We start from the raw sequence: 15650 nt of genomic DNA on the forward strand, positions 1-15650 counted from the left end.
CTGTGAGTGGTTAGATCTTTGTCTCTGTGCTGTCATGAAAAAAGTAAGTTCGATATGCATGTGTCAGTTACAGATGTGATGATTTGCTGTTTACAAAGGACGTGCAGATTTGTGTAAATGTTGCAATGGGATTCCACAGCATCTAGTAGTTTTGTGTCTAAACTGCTTAGTTTAAGAGACATGATACTGATTTTATGTGTAAGAATTGAGTAAATCCACAGCTCTCAGAGCCACTTTAAATGCAAACGAGGACTGTTTTCCCGTGCTTTGTCATCTTAAGTTGCTAGGTCTTGTTGCTCTGTCATGTTCCGCGGGTACAAACGCCTGTTGATGCCCCCTGTCCTCCTCCTCCAGCCAATGGGGAGCAGCCCTCAGATGAGTGGGATGGCGGCACTGGCCGCCGCTGCCGCCGCCACGCAGAAGATCCCGCCCTCGTCGACGCCCACTATGCTGAACGTCCCAGCTGGGGCCACCATCGTGAAGACGATGGCCATGACCCCCGGGTCGACCTCCCTGCCTGCCACCGTCAAGGTGGCATCACCAGTGATGGTAAATGCCAGGAGCGGCTTGCCCAGAGGCTCAGAGCAAAGGGCAGCGACACCACTTAGAGCTAAACTTTTAGTACACTTCAGCCCTCAAGAACCAGAGTTATAAAAATTGAGCGGATTACTTGCTCAGATCGGCGGCAGCTGAGGTGTGACCAGTCTTTATCCACAGGTGAGCTTTAAGCGTCCTCAGGACCAGGTTTGGAGGCCCCTGCCGTAGGCGCACGCTGCTCTTCTTTTTGGCCGAGAAGTTTTGGCAATCCTGTTTCCCTGGGATTGCTTAGTTAAGTCGCAGAAAGAAAGGCCGAGTCCACTCAGTCAGTGACTCTTGCTCCACTGCCTGGAGTGAGAAGTGGCGGCTGTGGTTGTATGCGCGTTCTGACCCCCCACTCTTCCGCCCCCAGGTGAGTAACCCCGCGACTCGGATGCTGAAGACGGCGGCGGCGCAGGTGGGCACCTCGGCCGCCTCCACCCCCAACACGCCCACGCGGCCCATCATCACCGTGCACAAGTCCGGCACCGTCACCGTGGCGCAGCAGGCCCAGGTCGTCACCACCGTGGTGGGCGGCGTCACCAAGACCATCACGCTCGTCAAGAGCCCCATCACCATGCCAGGGGGCAGCGCGCTGGTAAGACACCGGCGCTGATAAACCCACAGCTCCCAGTGTGGATGTGCACTGGGACACCGGCGCTAATAAGCCCACAGCTCCCAGTGTAGACGTGCCACTGGGACACCAGCGCTGATTAGCCCACAGCTCCCAGTGTAGACGTGCCACTGGGACAACATAGCTCCCAGTGTAGACGTGCTACTGGTGGCATTAATACCCCATAGCTCCCAGTGTAGACATGCCACTGGGACAGTAGCGCTAATATCCCCATAACTCCTAGTATAAATATAGTCTTGATATTAACACCTCACCTTGTGGGACAAGTTCTAAAATGTTTCATAGGTGTTTCAGTTTAGGTTGGTAACGTTTTTTTTGTAACGTCTATAATTAGTGGAATAAATTGCCTTCAATATAGTAGCAGAATCCTCAGGTCCTTGATCCTGAACCATCTCTTATTCCTTTCAAACATCATGGTGTCCTTCGTTTTCACTTTGTAACGAACTCGCGTGGTTGGCATCGGAGAAGCCTGTCAACAGTCGGGGTGGGTCAATCACCCTAATGTTTCTCTCGCTGTGCACAGATTTCCAACCTGGGGAAAGTGATGTCTGTGGTTCAGACGAAACCGGTTCAGACCTCTGCAGTCACGGGACAGGCGTCAACCAACCCCGTCACCCAGATCATACAGGTGTGTCCTCGAGCACCACACTCTTCCGGGGATCCCCTGAGCTCTGGGGGGATAAAAGGGTTTCCGAACAGGAATACAGGGGGATCTTGCGGGGTTTGATACTACGGTGGTCACGGCAGTGAATGTTGGAGGAGGCTGGAGGGGGTTGACGGGCTTTTGTCTCCTGGGGGATCAGCAGTCGAGCAGCAGGGGACAATGGGTTGAGGGTAAGAGAAGCTGTGCTTATGGCCGGGTCGTTTTGTCCCAATAATCCAAAGGAACTGGGGGGTTCTAATACCCAGGTTAAAAACTGAGAAGGTAACGCCTCTTCCCTCCTCTTCCTCCCCCCCCCCCCTCCGCAGACAAAGGGACCCCTCCCCGCCGGCACCATTCTGAAGCTGGTGACCTCCGCAGACGGCAAGCCCACCACGATCATCACCACCACCCAGGCGGGCGGCACGGGTAACAAGCCCACCATCCTGGGCATCAGCAGCGTCTCCCCGACCACCACCACCAAGCCCGGCACCACCACCATCATCAAGACCATCCCCATGTCCGCCATCATGACCCAGCCTGGCGCCACAGGTAGGAGGGAGGGGGACCCCGACAGAGGGGTCTAGGGGAGCAGTCGGGGAAACGCAGTCAGCCTGCAGCGCTTAGTTATACGAACAGGCATGTTTTGAGTATGTAGGTCCCGTTACAGTGACGACCCCCTGTAACGTGTGCTCCAGGTCTCGCTGCCTGGTGCTCTTGTGTCAACAGGATCCTTTTAAATGAGTGTCTGCATCGGGCCATGCAGGATAGGTTCAGCCAGGTCAGCTAGCATCCATGTAGAAGTAATCTTTTAGAAAGGGCGTGGAGACTGGACTTGTGGTTAAAAAAAAAAAAGTCTGCGGCTGATACCTAAAATAATCTTTTTCATAAGAAAGCTTGTGCTGAGCTGCTGCTTCTACGTGTGTTGTCTGTCCAGGAGTCACCAGCAGCCCCGGCATCAAATCCCCCATCACCATCATCACCACCAAGATGATGACGTCGGGTACGGGCACCCCTGGCAAGATCATCACCGCGGTGCCCAAGCTGGGGGCCGGGCCCGGACAGCAAGGGGTCACACAGGTCAGCATGGCCAGACGCCTCGCACCCCTCCCCCTCTCCACTATAAGTAACCATTGCAAACTGTCCTTTGAGTCCAAGGAGATCGCACAAAGAACAGTAGAGAGTGTCTTCATTAGCGGCTGTTGCTTCCTTGAAGAAATGCATTGAACACAATAATGATTTAACCCTGAAAGGTGGATGTTTCTATTATTATTATTATTATTATTGATGGTCTGATTGGAAAGAATGGACAGGAATTGTTAATTGTGGTAAGTTTTTTTTTTTTTTTTTTTTATTCATGTAGGTATAGGAAAACCCTAACCCTAGAAAAGAGTTTTGTTTTGAATAATCTCAGCACGGGGCCAAACTGATAAAAGAACAGAGAGGACTTAGATCCCCTTCAGTTCTTGCTACTGAAATATGAAATATGTTGGCAAGACCCGTCTGTGGGATTTGAAGCTGTGCCTTTGAGTTGGGGGTGGGGCTGTAGCTTCAGGGAATGTAGCTGTCGCTTTAATACAAACCTGATTTAACCCCGAAAGGCAGAAATGTCTGGTCAATCAGTGGCAAACCGGCTGCGTATCTGGATACAAGCACGCTGAAATGGCACCTGAGACCGGCGTACCGGCCCGTGCTGCAGGCGTTTATACATCTGCCGGGGTGAAAGCTGGGTGTCTTTCCAAATCAGTCAGGGAGTGGAGTACACAAGCAAGAAGAGTAGCTCCAGAGATGGGAGCATTCCTCCTGTTTTGTTTTTATTTGTTATGGTTGCATGGGGTTGGTCCTTGAATGTCCTCCAGTCGTTTAGTGAAGGATGCCAGAGAGTATAGGGGGAAGGGTCGCTTCAGTGGGCAGGTTGCTCAGGCGCCCCCAGCTCTGTGTGAGAAGGCCCCTCCTGCCTTCGTCTTCTCCTCTACAAGGAGTTAAAGCGTCTGTTGCCTTTTCTGCTGCTCTCCCCGCAGGTGGTGCTCAAGGGGGCCCCGGGACAGCCAGGCACCATCCTTCGCACTGTGCCCATGGGCGGGGTCCGTCTGGTCACCCCGGTAACCGTATCTGCTGTCAAGCCGACGGTCACGACCCTGGTTGTCAAGGGAACAACAGGTGAGGGGGGTATCCAGTAGCAGGCGAACAAAGCCCGGCTGTGCACCTGCTGAATTATTACAGGCTGAGAAAAATATGCCGTAGTGGCTTTAGAGAGCTTTTTTCAAGTGTTTCATTATTTGTAAGTAAGATTGTCTTTAAATACACGTATGTAGAGATAAAGTGGTGTTTAGGGGCTTTGAAAGTCTTCCTGTCTTGCACCTCTTTTAGACCTGCTTATAAGGCACGTAGGTCTCGGAACGGTTCACGCCCGAGTATTTGTTCCTTTGGTCGTGCCCTGTCGCTCACCTGCGCGTCTTCTCTTGGGCTCAGGGGTGACGACGTTGGGGACGGTGACGGGCACCGTGTCCACCAGCCTGGCAGGGGGCAGCGTGGCCAGCGCCAACGCCTCCCTGGCCACCCCCATCACCACCCTGGGCACCATCGCCACGCTCTCCAGCCAGGTCATCAACCCTGCCGCCATCACTGTGTCCGCGGCGCAGACCAGCCTGACCGCGGCCTCGCCTCTGCCCACGCCCACCATCACCATGCAGGTAGGGGAGCCCTCTGGTCGGCGGGCGCTGCTGGAGCGTCTCGTTTCGCCGCGCACGCAGCACCGGGGTTTGTGAACACTAGCAACGAGGCTGCAGTTTGTTTGAAGTCTTCTTTAGTTTGATGGATGTCTTGATACTCCTCACCCTGAGCAATGCCGTGCAGTTAAAGTCCACACAGCGCAAACATCTGTCCACGACGACCGTCCACCCCACTTTTCCATTTGCTAAATGCTTCTTCCAATTCAGGGTCAAGGGGAGAGCCGGAGCCTATCCGGCAAGCCGTGGGCACAAGGCAGTGTAGTCCCTGGACAGGACGTCAATCCACAGCAGGGCACACACAGAGTCACACACCCATTCACACCAGGAATGAACAATTCTTCCCAGAAGCCAATCAACCCACCAGAATGTCTTTGGTCTGTGGGAGGAAACCCACATGAATAGGGGCAACCATATAAGCTGCACACAGACAGCACCCTAGGTTCCTTATCGAACCCAGGGCCCCCAACGCAGCGCAGCAGCAATGCTAACTACTGAGTCACTGTGCCGGCCCAGCATCAACGTTTGGGTGAATTGTACGCCTTGCGTGTCGCTGTGTGTATCCCGTCTTTCATCTTCCTGTACGTACCCTCTCCCCGGCCTCCGCGAGGCTTGGCATACACAAATTCAGCTCGGCAGAAGACCCTCCCAAGGGTCACGCCGTAAACTTTTAACTTGTGACTTTTCCTTAACATCACGCTGGACACGTGACGAGCGGGTCACCGTTCGGGCTCCCTTTACTTCGTTTCACTCTGTTTTTGCACAGCTGCACACCATCTTGCTCTGTGTCGCTGAAGGTTGTGACACGGCGATCATGTCAGGGACGCACCCAATTTATTTTATCTTTACCGTGCATTTACTGGACAGTGCAGTGTAGGGCGGTGAAATACACACCATTTCGTTTAGAATAATTCTTTTCCATGTTTTATTTTAGTGTTCGTCTTTAAAGTTGATGCAGCACATTATTCTAGTTGTTGGATTTCAGAAGGCTTTTTTTTACCCTCCACACTCATTTTTCTTTGTTTTCTCTGCCCCTAATTAAACGGGGGATGTTTCCATTCCCTGTACTTCCTGGTCTGCCCTACACTGTCTCTCTGGCTCTCAGCACTCCTCCATGATCGGCACGCGCACCAGTTAGCCGTCACAGGAGGTTAAGTCCCGGTGAGCCTACAGTTCTGCCCCCTGTCCCTCTTCCCCAGCAGAGATAGGGAAAATAAGGGCGGATCACCACTAATCAGGAATTGTAGCTCTCCGTGTGTGTTCAGGCAGCTAAAATCGGGGTCACTTCTGGCTTGCATAGAATTCGGGTTGTGTAAAGGGACGGAGTATTTGTTTTATACAGACAAAATGAAAGGGGTATACATGGTAATTGAACTCTTGCTGGATAGCTACATTTTGCGTGTTATGCCCATGCTTTGAAACGTTACGCTTTTTTCCTTAAATCAAATTTGGTGTTGCCCCGAATGGGAGCTGGGCGTTTTCCTGTTCTGAAACCCTGGATTCTTTTCTCCCCCTTGCAGTCGGTGAACCAGCCCACCCAGGTGACCCTGATCACCACACCCAGCGGGGTGGAGGCCCAGCCTGTGCAGGACCTGCCTGTCTCGATCCTGGCTTCGCCCACCTCCGAGCAGCCCAGTGCCACGGTCACCGTGGCCGAGTCCGGGGACCCCCCTGGGACCGTCACCCTGGTCTGCTCGAACCCGCCCTGCGAGACGCACGAGACCGGCACCACCAACACGGCCACCACCGCGTCCGCCAACATGGGGGGGACGGTACAGCGCGTCTGCTCGAACCCGCCCTGCGAGACGCACGAGACTGGCACCACCAACACCTCCACCACCGCGTCTTCCAACATGGGGGGGACGGTACAGCGCGTCTGCTCGAACCCGCCCTGCGAGACGCACGAGACCGGCACCACCAACACCTCCACCACCGCGTCGGCCAACATGGGGGGGATGGTAAACCGCGTCTGCTCGAACCCGCCCTGCGAGACGCACGAGACCGGCACCACCAACACCTCCACCACTGCGTCCGCCAACATGGGGGGGGCGGTGCAGCACGTCTGCTCGAACCCGCCCTCAGAGACGCACGAGACCGGCACCACCAACACCTCCACCACTGCCCGCTCCAACATGGGCTCTGACCAGATGGGCACAGTGCAGAGCGGCACTTCCCGGTCCGTCGGTGGGACCTCACCCCCTCCCTCCTCCTCCTCTGTCGCTTCCTCTTCCTCCTCTGTGCCCACCCCAGCACCGGGGGTTCTGCGCCAGGAGAACCTGCGGACTGGCACCACGTACACCCCCACCACAGCCCGCTCCAACATGGGTTCTGACCAGACGGGCACCGTGCAGAGCTCCCAGTCCAACCAGGAAGGCAGGAAGGCTTGCAGCGTCACATGCCCCATTTCCCAGAAGCCTGCGCCCGCCCCGCTGGGGACGGGTGACCCGGTGGCTTCCTCAGACCCGCCCTGCGAGAAGCACGAGACCGACACCTCCACCACTACCACCTCCGCCAACATCGAGGGGACAGTGCAGAGCGCCTGCTCGGACCCGCCCTGCGAGGCGCACGAGACCGGCACCACCAGCACGCCGTCCACAGCTTCCTCCAGCATGGGGGTGAGCCAGGGCACAGCAGTGCAGAAGGTCTGCTCGGACCCGCCCTGCGAGACGCACGAGACCGGCACCACCAGCACGCCGTCCACAGCTTCCTCCAGCATGGGGGTGAGCCAGGGCACAGCAGTGCAGAAGGTCTGCTCGAACCCGCCCTGCGAGACGCACGAGACCGGCACCACCAACACGCCGTCCACAGCTTCCTCCAGCATGGGGGTGAGCCAGGGCACAGCGGTGCAGAAGGTCTGCTCGAACCCGCCCTGCGAGACGCACGAGACCGGCACCACCAACACGCCGTCCACAGCTTCCTCCAGCATGGGCGTGAGCCAGGGCACAGCGGTGCAGAGGGTCTGCTCGAACCCGCCCTGTGAGACGCACGAGACTGGCACCACCAACACGCCGTCCACAGCTTCCTCCAGCATGGGCGTGAGCCAGGGCACAGCGGTGCAGAGGGTCTGCTCGAACCCGCCCTGCGAGACGCACGAAACCGGCACCACCAACACGGCCACCACTGCCACCTGCAGCATGGAAACTGGGGAGAGCGCAGGTATGGCGGCTCTGTCCTGCTCGTGCAGGACCAGAGCTCCACGATGTCATCGCGCTGTCCCATCACCTCATCAGTAACCTCCTCACCCATCGTCTTGCGCGTAGCCCCAAGGCATTGCCTCTTTGGTCCAGCAGCACATGATGTCAATAACACGTCATGAGTAACAGACCCCAAGGCGTGTCCTGCTGACCTGCACACCCACTGGTTTTCTTGGTTAGGCACCTTAATTAGACAATTGAAGCCTTAATCGGGCAAAGAGGTGGTTCGGTTGCATATTTGCTTTTTGTTCCTAGTCCTAGTCCCGAGTTAGCGATTTTGTTTCGCTTACGAAATACGAGAAGTTACAGCGCGTTCGAGAGCTGGGAACGAGTCGTTCCCATTTCTTATTATTAAATCGGTGAAGAGCATGATGGTTTAACTACGGGTTCGTCTGGAACAAAAACCAGCAGAATGTGTCACCAGGACCAGGATCTGACACCACTTCATTATCCCAGTACTTGTCTTTAATGCAATAGGTGTGCCATTACCTCATTGCTCGAGCACCGTCTCTGTGACATCAGTGTCCCAGTCCTCCTTTCTCATCGATCATGCATCAGTGAATCTTTGCGCCCACAGCCCAGCAAAGTGGCGAGACCGCGCAGGGAGAGGCGGCGACGACGACCACGGAGGTGCCCCCCCCTCCCGCCCCCTCCACCTGCACGGCCATGCCCGTGGCGACGCAGAGCCGGGCCATCACCACGGTGACGCAGGCCACGCCCGCCCCGGGGCCAGCGGTGCCGGTGAGTGTCCGTCGCGGTTTCTCAACCCAGTCCTGACGCTCCTCTTCCGTCGGGCTTTTAATCACGACAGCGTCCGATCATCGTTTGTATCTGTGCTGAACGTGGAATGTGCACGTTTTTTTATTCTTAAATAAGCTTAAATAAGCTATTAAAAATACAAATACAGTGCATAGTGTTCAAAGGTCCCTTGGATGGAGAATCCCAATGCTGTGTAGCTCTCAAGCAGCAAACTTGACCCTTCCTGAGTTATTTTAATCAGTTCACTAAATTGCTCAAATGTCTCCACACACACGGCGAATTTAACAGTGACTCTGGACTGGACCACGACTGGCCGTCCCCTGTAAAGACATTCAAAGGCACGATGAGGTGTGGGCTGGATCGAGCTGGGGGTGGTCTTCATTTTTCTTTTGTTCCCGCTTAAGTCCACTTGCTGCTTAGGTTCTGCGTCTGTTTTCTTTTTTTCCTTTTACTTCATCCCCCTCCTCTCCTCGCATCGTCTCTCCTCAGACGATCTCGTCGATCGCCGAGTCTTCCTCGGCCGCGGCGGGTGTCGAGGAGGTCCCCACGGAGATCACCCAGGAGGCCCCGCCTCTGCCGCCCCCCGAGGACCCCCCACACGCCGAGATGGAGCCCCTGGCCGAGCAGGCCCTGCCGCCCGAGTCCTCGGCCGCCCCCCAGGAGGAGGAGGAGGAGGAAGGGGCGCCGGAGGGGGAGCCGATGCAGACCGAGCACCACGCCGAGCTGGCCGCCGAGGCCGCGGTGGGGGTGGTGCCCATGGAGGAGGGCGTGGAGGTCGCGGGGGTGGGGGAGGCCGAGGCCGCCGCCGTCCTGCACGCGCAAGTGGAGCAGCTCCCTGCCGCCATGGAGGCGCAGCCCAGCCAGGAGGAGCACGGGGCCGAGGTGCGTGTACCCCCGGGGGTCACCGGGGCCCGGAGCGAGCCTGGAAGAGGCCGTGGCGTCTGACTTGACGTTTATCGCCGAAGCCATGATATTGCCTTGTCGCCCGCACGCTCTGTGCCGCCGCCAACGTCGTCCGCTTTCGGGGCCGCGGGAAACTGGACCGGCAGGTTGCCCATCCTGACGTTACACGATTTTCCCACAACTGAAGAGCGGGTTTGTCTAGCAGGAACTCCTCCGCTGTTCCGAATGTTTCTTCTGTTCTTCTGGGTGCTTCCCTGGGAGACCTCAGGCGATGACCGGCTTTCCTTACGGGGGGATGCTTGGTGAAACGTCATGTACGCGGAAATAGTTAATTCCTGTTCGGGCATTCCTAGGCGTTGCTCTCGCTGGCTGCTAACCTCGCGACATGTCTTCCTGTCCTTCCCGCAGATGGAAGGAGGGGATGGTTCAGTCGCCCCGGCTGCCCCGCCCTCCCAGGACCCCGAACCCCTGTCGCTGCCCCAGGAGCTGATGTCGGAGGGGCAGGCCGCCACCCTGATGGTCACGGGCCTGTCCCCCGAGGAGCTGGCCGTGACGGCCGCCGCGGAGGCCGCGGCCCAGGCGGTGGCCAACGAGGAGGCCCAGGCGCTGGCCATCCAGGCTGTGCTGCAGGCCGCCCAGCAGGCTGTCATGAGTGAGTGCGCTGCCGCCAGAACGTTTCTGTGTCGCCTTCATCCTGGTTTTAATACTAGCCGATGTGGGGGGGGGGGCTTTGTCAGTAAAGAAATCCTAAATAAAACATCGTTCAGAGCTACCTGAACCTTTGTGATCTGCGGACCGGGGTGTTGTAACATTTCCAAAAACATTTCAGAAACGGCCGAAAGGCGCAGATATGGTTATCGGAGATGGCCCTTTTGGCCAGGTGTGGAAATGTTTTGTGCAGGTTTTGACATATGCGGTAGGCACTTCTCAGCACCCATTCAGCGTCTTAACAGAGGGTGACCAGGTTTGTACTCGAGCTGTAAAATGTCCTGCGAAACTGCCTGGCTCCAGGGTGCCATGGAGGAGACACCGTGTGCGTCTTCCGTAGTGTTCCAGACCTTCCCTGAGCGTCGCTGTGACCCCTTGCAGCTTCCGTGCTGTAAAGAAGTGCCGTCTGTTCTCGGGGGGGGGGGGGATCTGGGGGCAAGTGGCATATCCCTTCACCCCCCCGCCCTGTGTCTGTCCCCCCCCCTCCAGGTGCGAACGAGGGTGACCCCGGGCAGGACGGTGGGCAGCCCACCACCATCCCCATCGTGCTGACCCAGCAGGAGCTGGCCGCGCTGGTGCACCAGCAGCAGCAGCTCCAGGAGGCCCAGGCCCAGGCCCAGGCCGCTGCTGCGGCCGCGGCCGCCGCCGCCGCCTCCCAGCAGCAGCAGCAGCAGCAGCAGCAGCAGCAGCACCAGCACCACCAGCAGGCCGCCGCCCAGCACCTGCCCCCGCCGGTGCAGCCCCCTCCCGCGCTGCCCACCGAGGGCCTGGCGCCCGCCGACAGCCTCAACGACCCGTCCTCCGAGAGCAACGGGCACAACGAGCTCGCGACCGGCGTTGCCAGCGCGGCGGCGGCTGTGGGGCTCCTCCCTCGCACCTCAGCCGAGAGTGAGTGTCCGCCTGCGCCTCGTTCTCCCAGAGCCGCGCTTCATGCCCCTTATAGGGGACGTCCTGGTTTCCGATGGGCGATGGGCGGAACAAACTGGCGCCACTTCTAACGGCTTCTGTGTGCAAGTCGGTTTGTCTGCCCTCTTCTCGGGGGCGTTTTCAGTGTGGCCTGAGCTTTTTCTTTAAAATGAATATAACAGCGGTTATATTTGGCCTGCGTGAGGCGACCGGCACTGACCTGTTCCTCTCTCTGCTCCAGCCCTGGCCCCCTCCAGCACTTTCGCGCCCCCCCAGCCCATGGTGGTGGTGGCGGCAAGTCCCGCCAAGATGCAGGCCGCCGCCGCCCTGGCAGAGGTGGCCAACGGGATCGAGACGGCAGCCGGGGTGAGTCTTCGCACGGACGCGCTGGGAAGGACAGGCCGTGCTCCCGCTCGCCTGCGGGGAGCAGCAGAGACAGCGGGGCACTCTCTGCCGCGCTGTCAGAAGTACTCTGGGATTAGACAAACATTCTTCCTCGTCGGAATTGAATCGTGACAGCTACTGATCCTACTGGTGGAGGAAACTTAATAGATCTGCAGCTCAGAGTGATCTCCTGTCCCAGCCTGAGGAACAGACAGTGAGCCTGTCTCTCAATAATAATAATACAGTGTGCGATCTCCTGTCCCAGCCTGAGGAACAGTGAGCCTGTCTCTCAATAATAATAATACAGTGTGCGATCTCCTGTCCCAGCCTGAGGAACAGTGAGCCTGTCTCTCAATAATAATAATACAGTGTGTGATCTCCTGTCCCAGCCTGAGGAACAGACAGTGAGCCCGTCTCTCAATAATAATACAGTGTGTGATCTCCTGTCCCAGCCTGAGGAACAGACAGTGAGCCCGTCTCTCAATAATAATAATCCAGTGTGTGATCTCCTGTCCCAGCCTGAGGAACAGACAGTGAGCCTGTCTCTCAATAATAATAATACAGTGTGCGATCTCCTGTCCCAGCCTGAGGAACAGACAGTGAGCCTGTCTCTCAATAATAATAATACAGTGTGTGATCTCCTGTCCCAGCCTGAGGAACAGACAGTGAGCCTGTCTCTCAATAATAATAATACAGTGTGTGATCTCCTGTCCCAGCCTGAGGAACAGACAGTGAGCCTGTCTCTCAATAATAATAATAGTGTGTGATCTCCTGTCCCAGCCTGAGGAACAGACAGTGAGCCTGTCTCTCAATAATAATAATACAGTGTGTGATCTCCTGTCCCAGCCTGAGGAACAGACAGTGAGCCTGTCTCTCAATAATAATACAGTGTGCGATCTCCTGTCCCAGCCTGAGGAACAGTGAGCCTGTCTCTCAATAATAATAATACAGTGTGTGATCTCCTGTCCCAGCCTGAGGAACAGACAGTGTGCCTGTCTCACAACAATCTTATTATACCTCTATAAATGTCCTCTTAATTTTCTCCTTTTGGCAACACTGTACTTCATCGGTCGTGCCATGAAAGCGTGACAGAGCTTTGTGACCTTGCTAGTTCTCGGCCGCCAGCCGGCTCGCCGTGCAGCTGTTTTCCTCGCACGCGTGTTAACCCGCCTGCTGTCTCCTCTCCTCTCCCCCATCCCGGCGGCGCAGAAGCAGGACCCTGCTCCGGCCCCCGTCAAGGCTCCGGTGAAGAAGGAGAACCAGTGGTTTGACGTTGGCGTCGTGAAGGTCACCAACATGGTCGTCACTCACTACTTCCTGCCGCCAGACGACGCTCCCTCGACTGAAGTGAGTCCTCTCACGTTACCTCCTCGCCTTTCTCACGAGTGTCGCGGAGCTTTTCCAGAAAAAGTGACACGAGCTCTTACAGGTTTAATTAAGTTTGTCCCAGGTGCACGTTACGTCCCCAAGTTGTTCTCCTCTTGTATGCTTATCGATCCGGCATTGATAATCGGTCCGAGAATGATGGGAGTGTGGAGCACTACAGGGCACAGTGTCCTAGCAGTGTGGAAGGCCAACAAGATGTCTTGCATAGGAAAACGTTGGCTTGTTTCGGTTCCACAACCGTGCGTGCACGGTCTCTCAAATGTGTTGTCCGCACTCCCCCACTGGGCCTGTCGCTGCGCCCTGCTCATCTCGCAGCCTAGCAGCGAGCCTTTACAGTCATGGGCATGCACGTCCCCACCAGGGTTCTCAGTCCCCCCCCGTAAGAGGGAACACCGGAGCGGGGCAACGACCTGATCCGTCTGTGTTCCGCAGGACGACTCGGGCGCCGTCCCCGACTACAACCAGATGAAGAAGGTGGAGCTCCAGCCCGGCACGGCCTACAAGTTCCGCGTGGCGGGGATCAACGCCTGCGGCCGCGGCCCCTTCTCCGAGATCTCCGCCTTCAAGACCTGCCTGCCCGGATTCCCCGGTGCGCCGTGCGCCATCAAGATCAGCAAGGTACACCACCGCGCGCTCGGCACGCGGCCTTTCACGTGACAACCCCCCCCTCCCCCACCTCGCCGTCGCGCAGTCTCGGAAACCCCCACTTCATACGCAAAGAGGCCAAATCAAAACCCTAGCAATGTACTGAACTCATCTTATCCTTCCTCATTCTCTCATTCTTCATTCTCGGTATGTCAGACCACCACATCTTGGTGGAACGATATCATAGTAATAATTCCTTAGTCTTCTATAGCGCTTTTCTGGACACTCCACTCAAAGCGCTTCACAGGTACTGGCCAGGCTCCCACCTGCTGAGCTTCAGTGGGTTGTCAGTTGTGAGTTGCAGGGTGATATGGATTTTGGCAATCTACAAGATAAACAAGAACATATAAGGTAAAGCTCAGACTGCCCATCAGCCTGTTACCTCTCACTCGTTGGCTAATCTGTTGAATTTCTCTCTCTCTCGCCTTCCGCCAGAGCCCGGACGGCGCTCACCTGACGTGGGAGCCCCCCTCGATGACGTCGGGGAAGATCGTGGAGTACTCGGTGTACCTGGCCATCCAGAGCGCCCAGGCCGGCGAGCCCAAGGCATCGGCGCCGGCCCAGCTGGCCTTCATGCGGGTGTACTGCGGGCCCAGCCCGTCCTGCCTGGTCCAGTCCTCCAGCCTGTCCAACGCCCACATCGACTACACCACCAAGCCCGCCATCATCTTCCGCATCGCCGCCCGTAACGAGAAGGGCTACGGCCCTGCCACGCAAGTCAGGTGGCTGCAAGGTACGAGCGCGGCGCCGCCCTGGCGGATCTGCTCTTTACTCTCTTCGGTCTCCTGGACCCGGTGCGATAATTTGGTGGGTGTGGATTGAACAGGTGAACAGAACCTACAAAGGCTTGGGTTAGAAAGGGTGAGAAAGTGTATTGGACTGCGAGTTGTTGTTAGCCAATGCTCTTGCCTGTTATGCCATCCTGGCTGTACAGCAAGATTGTTCTGAGTGCGTTCTCTCTGTCTCGGCAGAGTCCAGTAAAGATGGCTCATCAGCGAAGCCCGCCACAAAGAGACCCGTCTCTTCTCCCGAAGTGTGAGTATCCATGTGCCTCATCCGTAGCTCTTCCGCTGCGGAGCAGTCAGCGCTGACCTGCTCTCCCGAAAAACCCCAAACCTGCCACCGGGCTCTCGCATACGTGCTCCCGAGTCCACGTCTGCCTGCACTTGAACTCCGTTCTTGTTGTCATCGACCAGTACCAAACGTCAAAGGCGGAGAGGAATGTGGGCAGTGATTCCTAACCGAGCCGAAGGGACGTTGGTTTGAGGTGTGGTGGTCGGGTCTCACCAAGATAATACAATCTAAAAGCTGTCTGAAGAGTTTTGGCAAACTCGTTCACCTAAAATACCCTGCCCCTTTAAGGCATCTCCTAACCCTGTTATTTTTGCAATGGCTTCTGTCAAGGTAATTAATTTAACTGTTTATCTTAAATTCTCAGGGTTATTAATAAGGCTTTTGGGATAACAGGGCACAAATAATAAGGTTTGTTCTTATTTAATATCAGAAGCGTACATAAAGAGAACTAGTTATCAGTACTGAATCGGAGATCAAGGTGCAGTAAACCTTTAGGCTCCTGGTGTGCCACGTAGTTATTTTGTATGGAGAGTCTTCACTCTTGTCGCTCGCTAGCCTGCTTCTCCATTTTTACTAATTTGCATATAAGGCATTTAGCTGTAATTTAATTGTAGCAGGTGACTGTTCTATAGATGCCTGCAATAACACGATACTGATCTATCCTGTAAGACCACAGAAAAAGACTGCAAATGTTGACACGTTAACAGCTCAGAAGTGGGTGAAAAATCACTGTGTGTTTTTATTACATTCAGTTTTATACATGTGGAAATGAGATGGTTGGCACAATGAAGGCATGTCGATGATGCCTCAGGGACGTGTGACCCAGCAGGGTCGTCCCTACAAGTCCCACGGACCCGACGGTCGCAGACAGCTGCCGTAGCCTCAGTATTTATTTATTTTTTACAACCCCTTCAACTTCTCACGCTTGGTTGACCTGCTCCCCAAAAACCAAACTGCGAGCTTCAGTCTGGCCACGTGGGATTGTTAACTCCGCTTCAGTGAACCTGGGTCGACTTCAGTTTAACCCTTGTGTGTTTTCAGCGAATGTGGTCCCGGGCAGTCCGGCCTGTTGTTTTTTGGTAGGGCCGTTTCACACCACGATCGTCGGCCGT

The 15650-nt window shown here is 56.1% G+C and overlaps 1 protein-coding gene across 2 annotated transcripts in view; it reads left to right on the top strand.

Moving 5' to 3' along the window:
- The window catches only part of LOC148674107 (host cell factor 1-like), a 41244-nt gene that overhangs the window by 23377 nt on the left and 2217 nt on the right, over positions 1–15650 (top strand). For both annotated transcript variants that reach the window (XM_088623880.1, XM_088623879.1), the window contains exons 11-27: positions 355–549; positions 950–1174; positions 1734–1838; positions 2180–2402; positions 2788–2930; positions 3872–4010; positions 4323–4543; positions 6100–7735; positions 8351–8514; positions 9022–9414; positions 9844–10087; positions 10633–11031; positions 11291–11415; positions 12643–12780; positions 13252–13437; positions 13900–14197; positions 14436–14499. In XM_088623880.1, coding sequence (XP_088480006.1) covers positions 355–549; positions 950–1174; positions 1734–1838; positions 2180–2402; positions 2788–2930; positions 3872–4010; positions 4323–4543; positions 6100–7735; positions 8351–8514; positions 9022–9414; positions 9844–10087; positions 10633–11031; positions 11291–11415; positions 12643–12780; positions 13252–13437; positions 13900–14197; positions 14436–14499 — 4898 coding nt within the window. The remainder of the gene's footprint in view (positions 1–354; positions 550–949; positions 1175–1733; positions 1839–2179; positions 2403–2787; positions 2931–3871; positions 4011–4322; positions 4544–6099; positions 7736–8350; positions 8515–9021; positions 9415–9843; positions 10088–10632; positions 11032–11290; positions 11416–12642; positions 12781–13251; positions 13438–13899; positions 14198–14435; positions 14500–15650) is intronic.

The sequence above is a fragment of the Lepisosteus platostomus genome, chromosome 3 (assembly GCF_059453375.1).
Source record: "Lepisosteus platostomus isolate fLepPlt1 chromosome 3, fLepPlt1.hap1, whole genome shotgun sequence".
Lineage (NCBI taxonomy): Eukaryota > Metazoa > Chordata > Actinopteri > Semionotiformes > Lepisosteidae > Lepisosteus > Lepisosteus platostomus.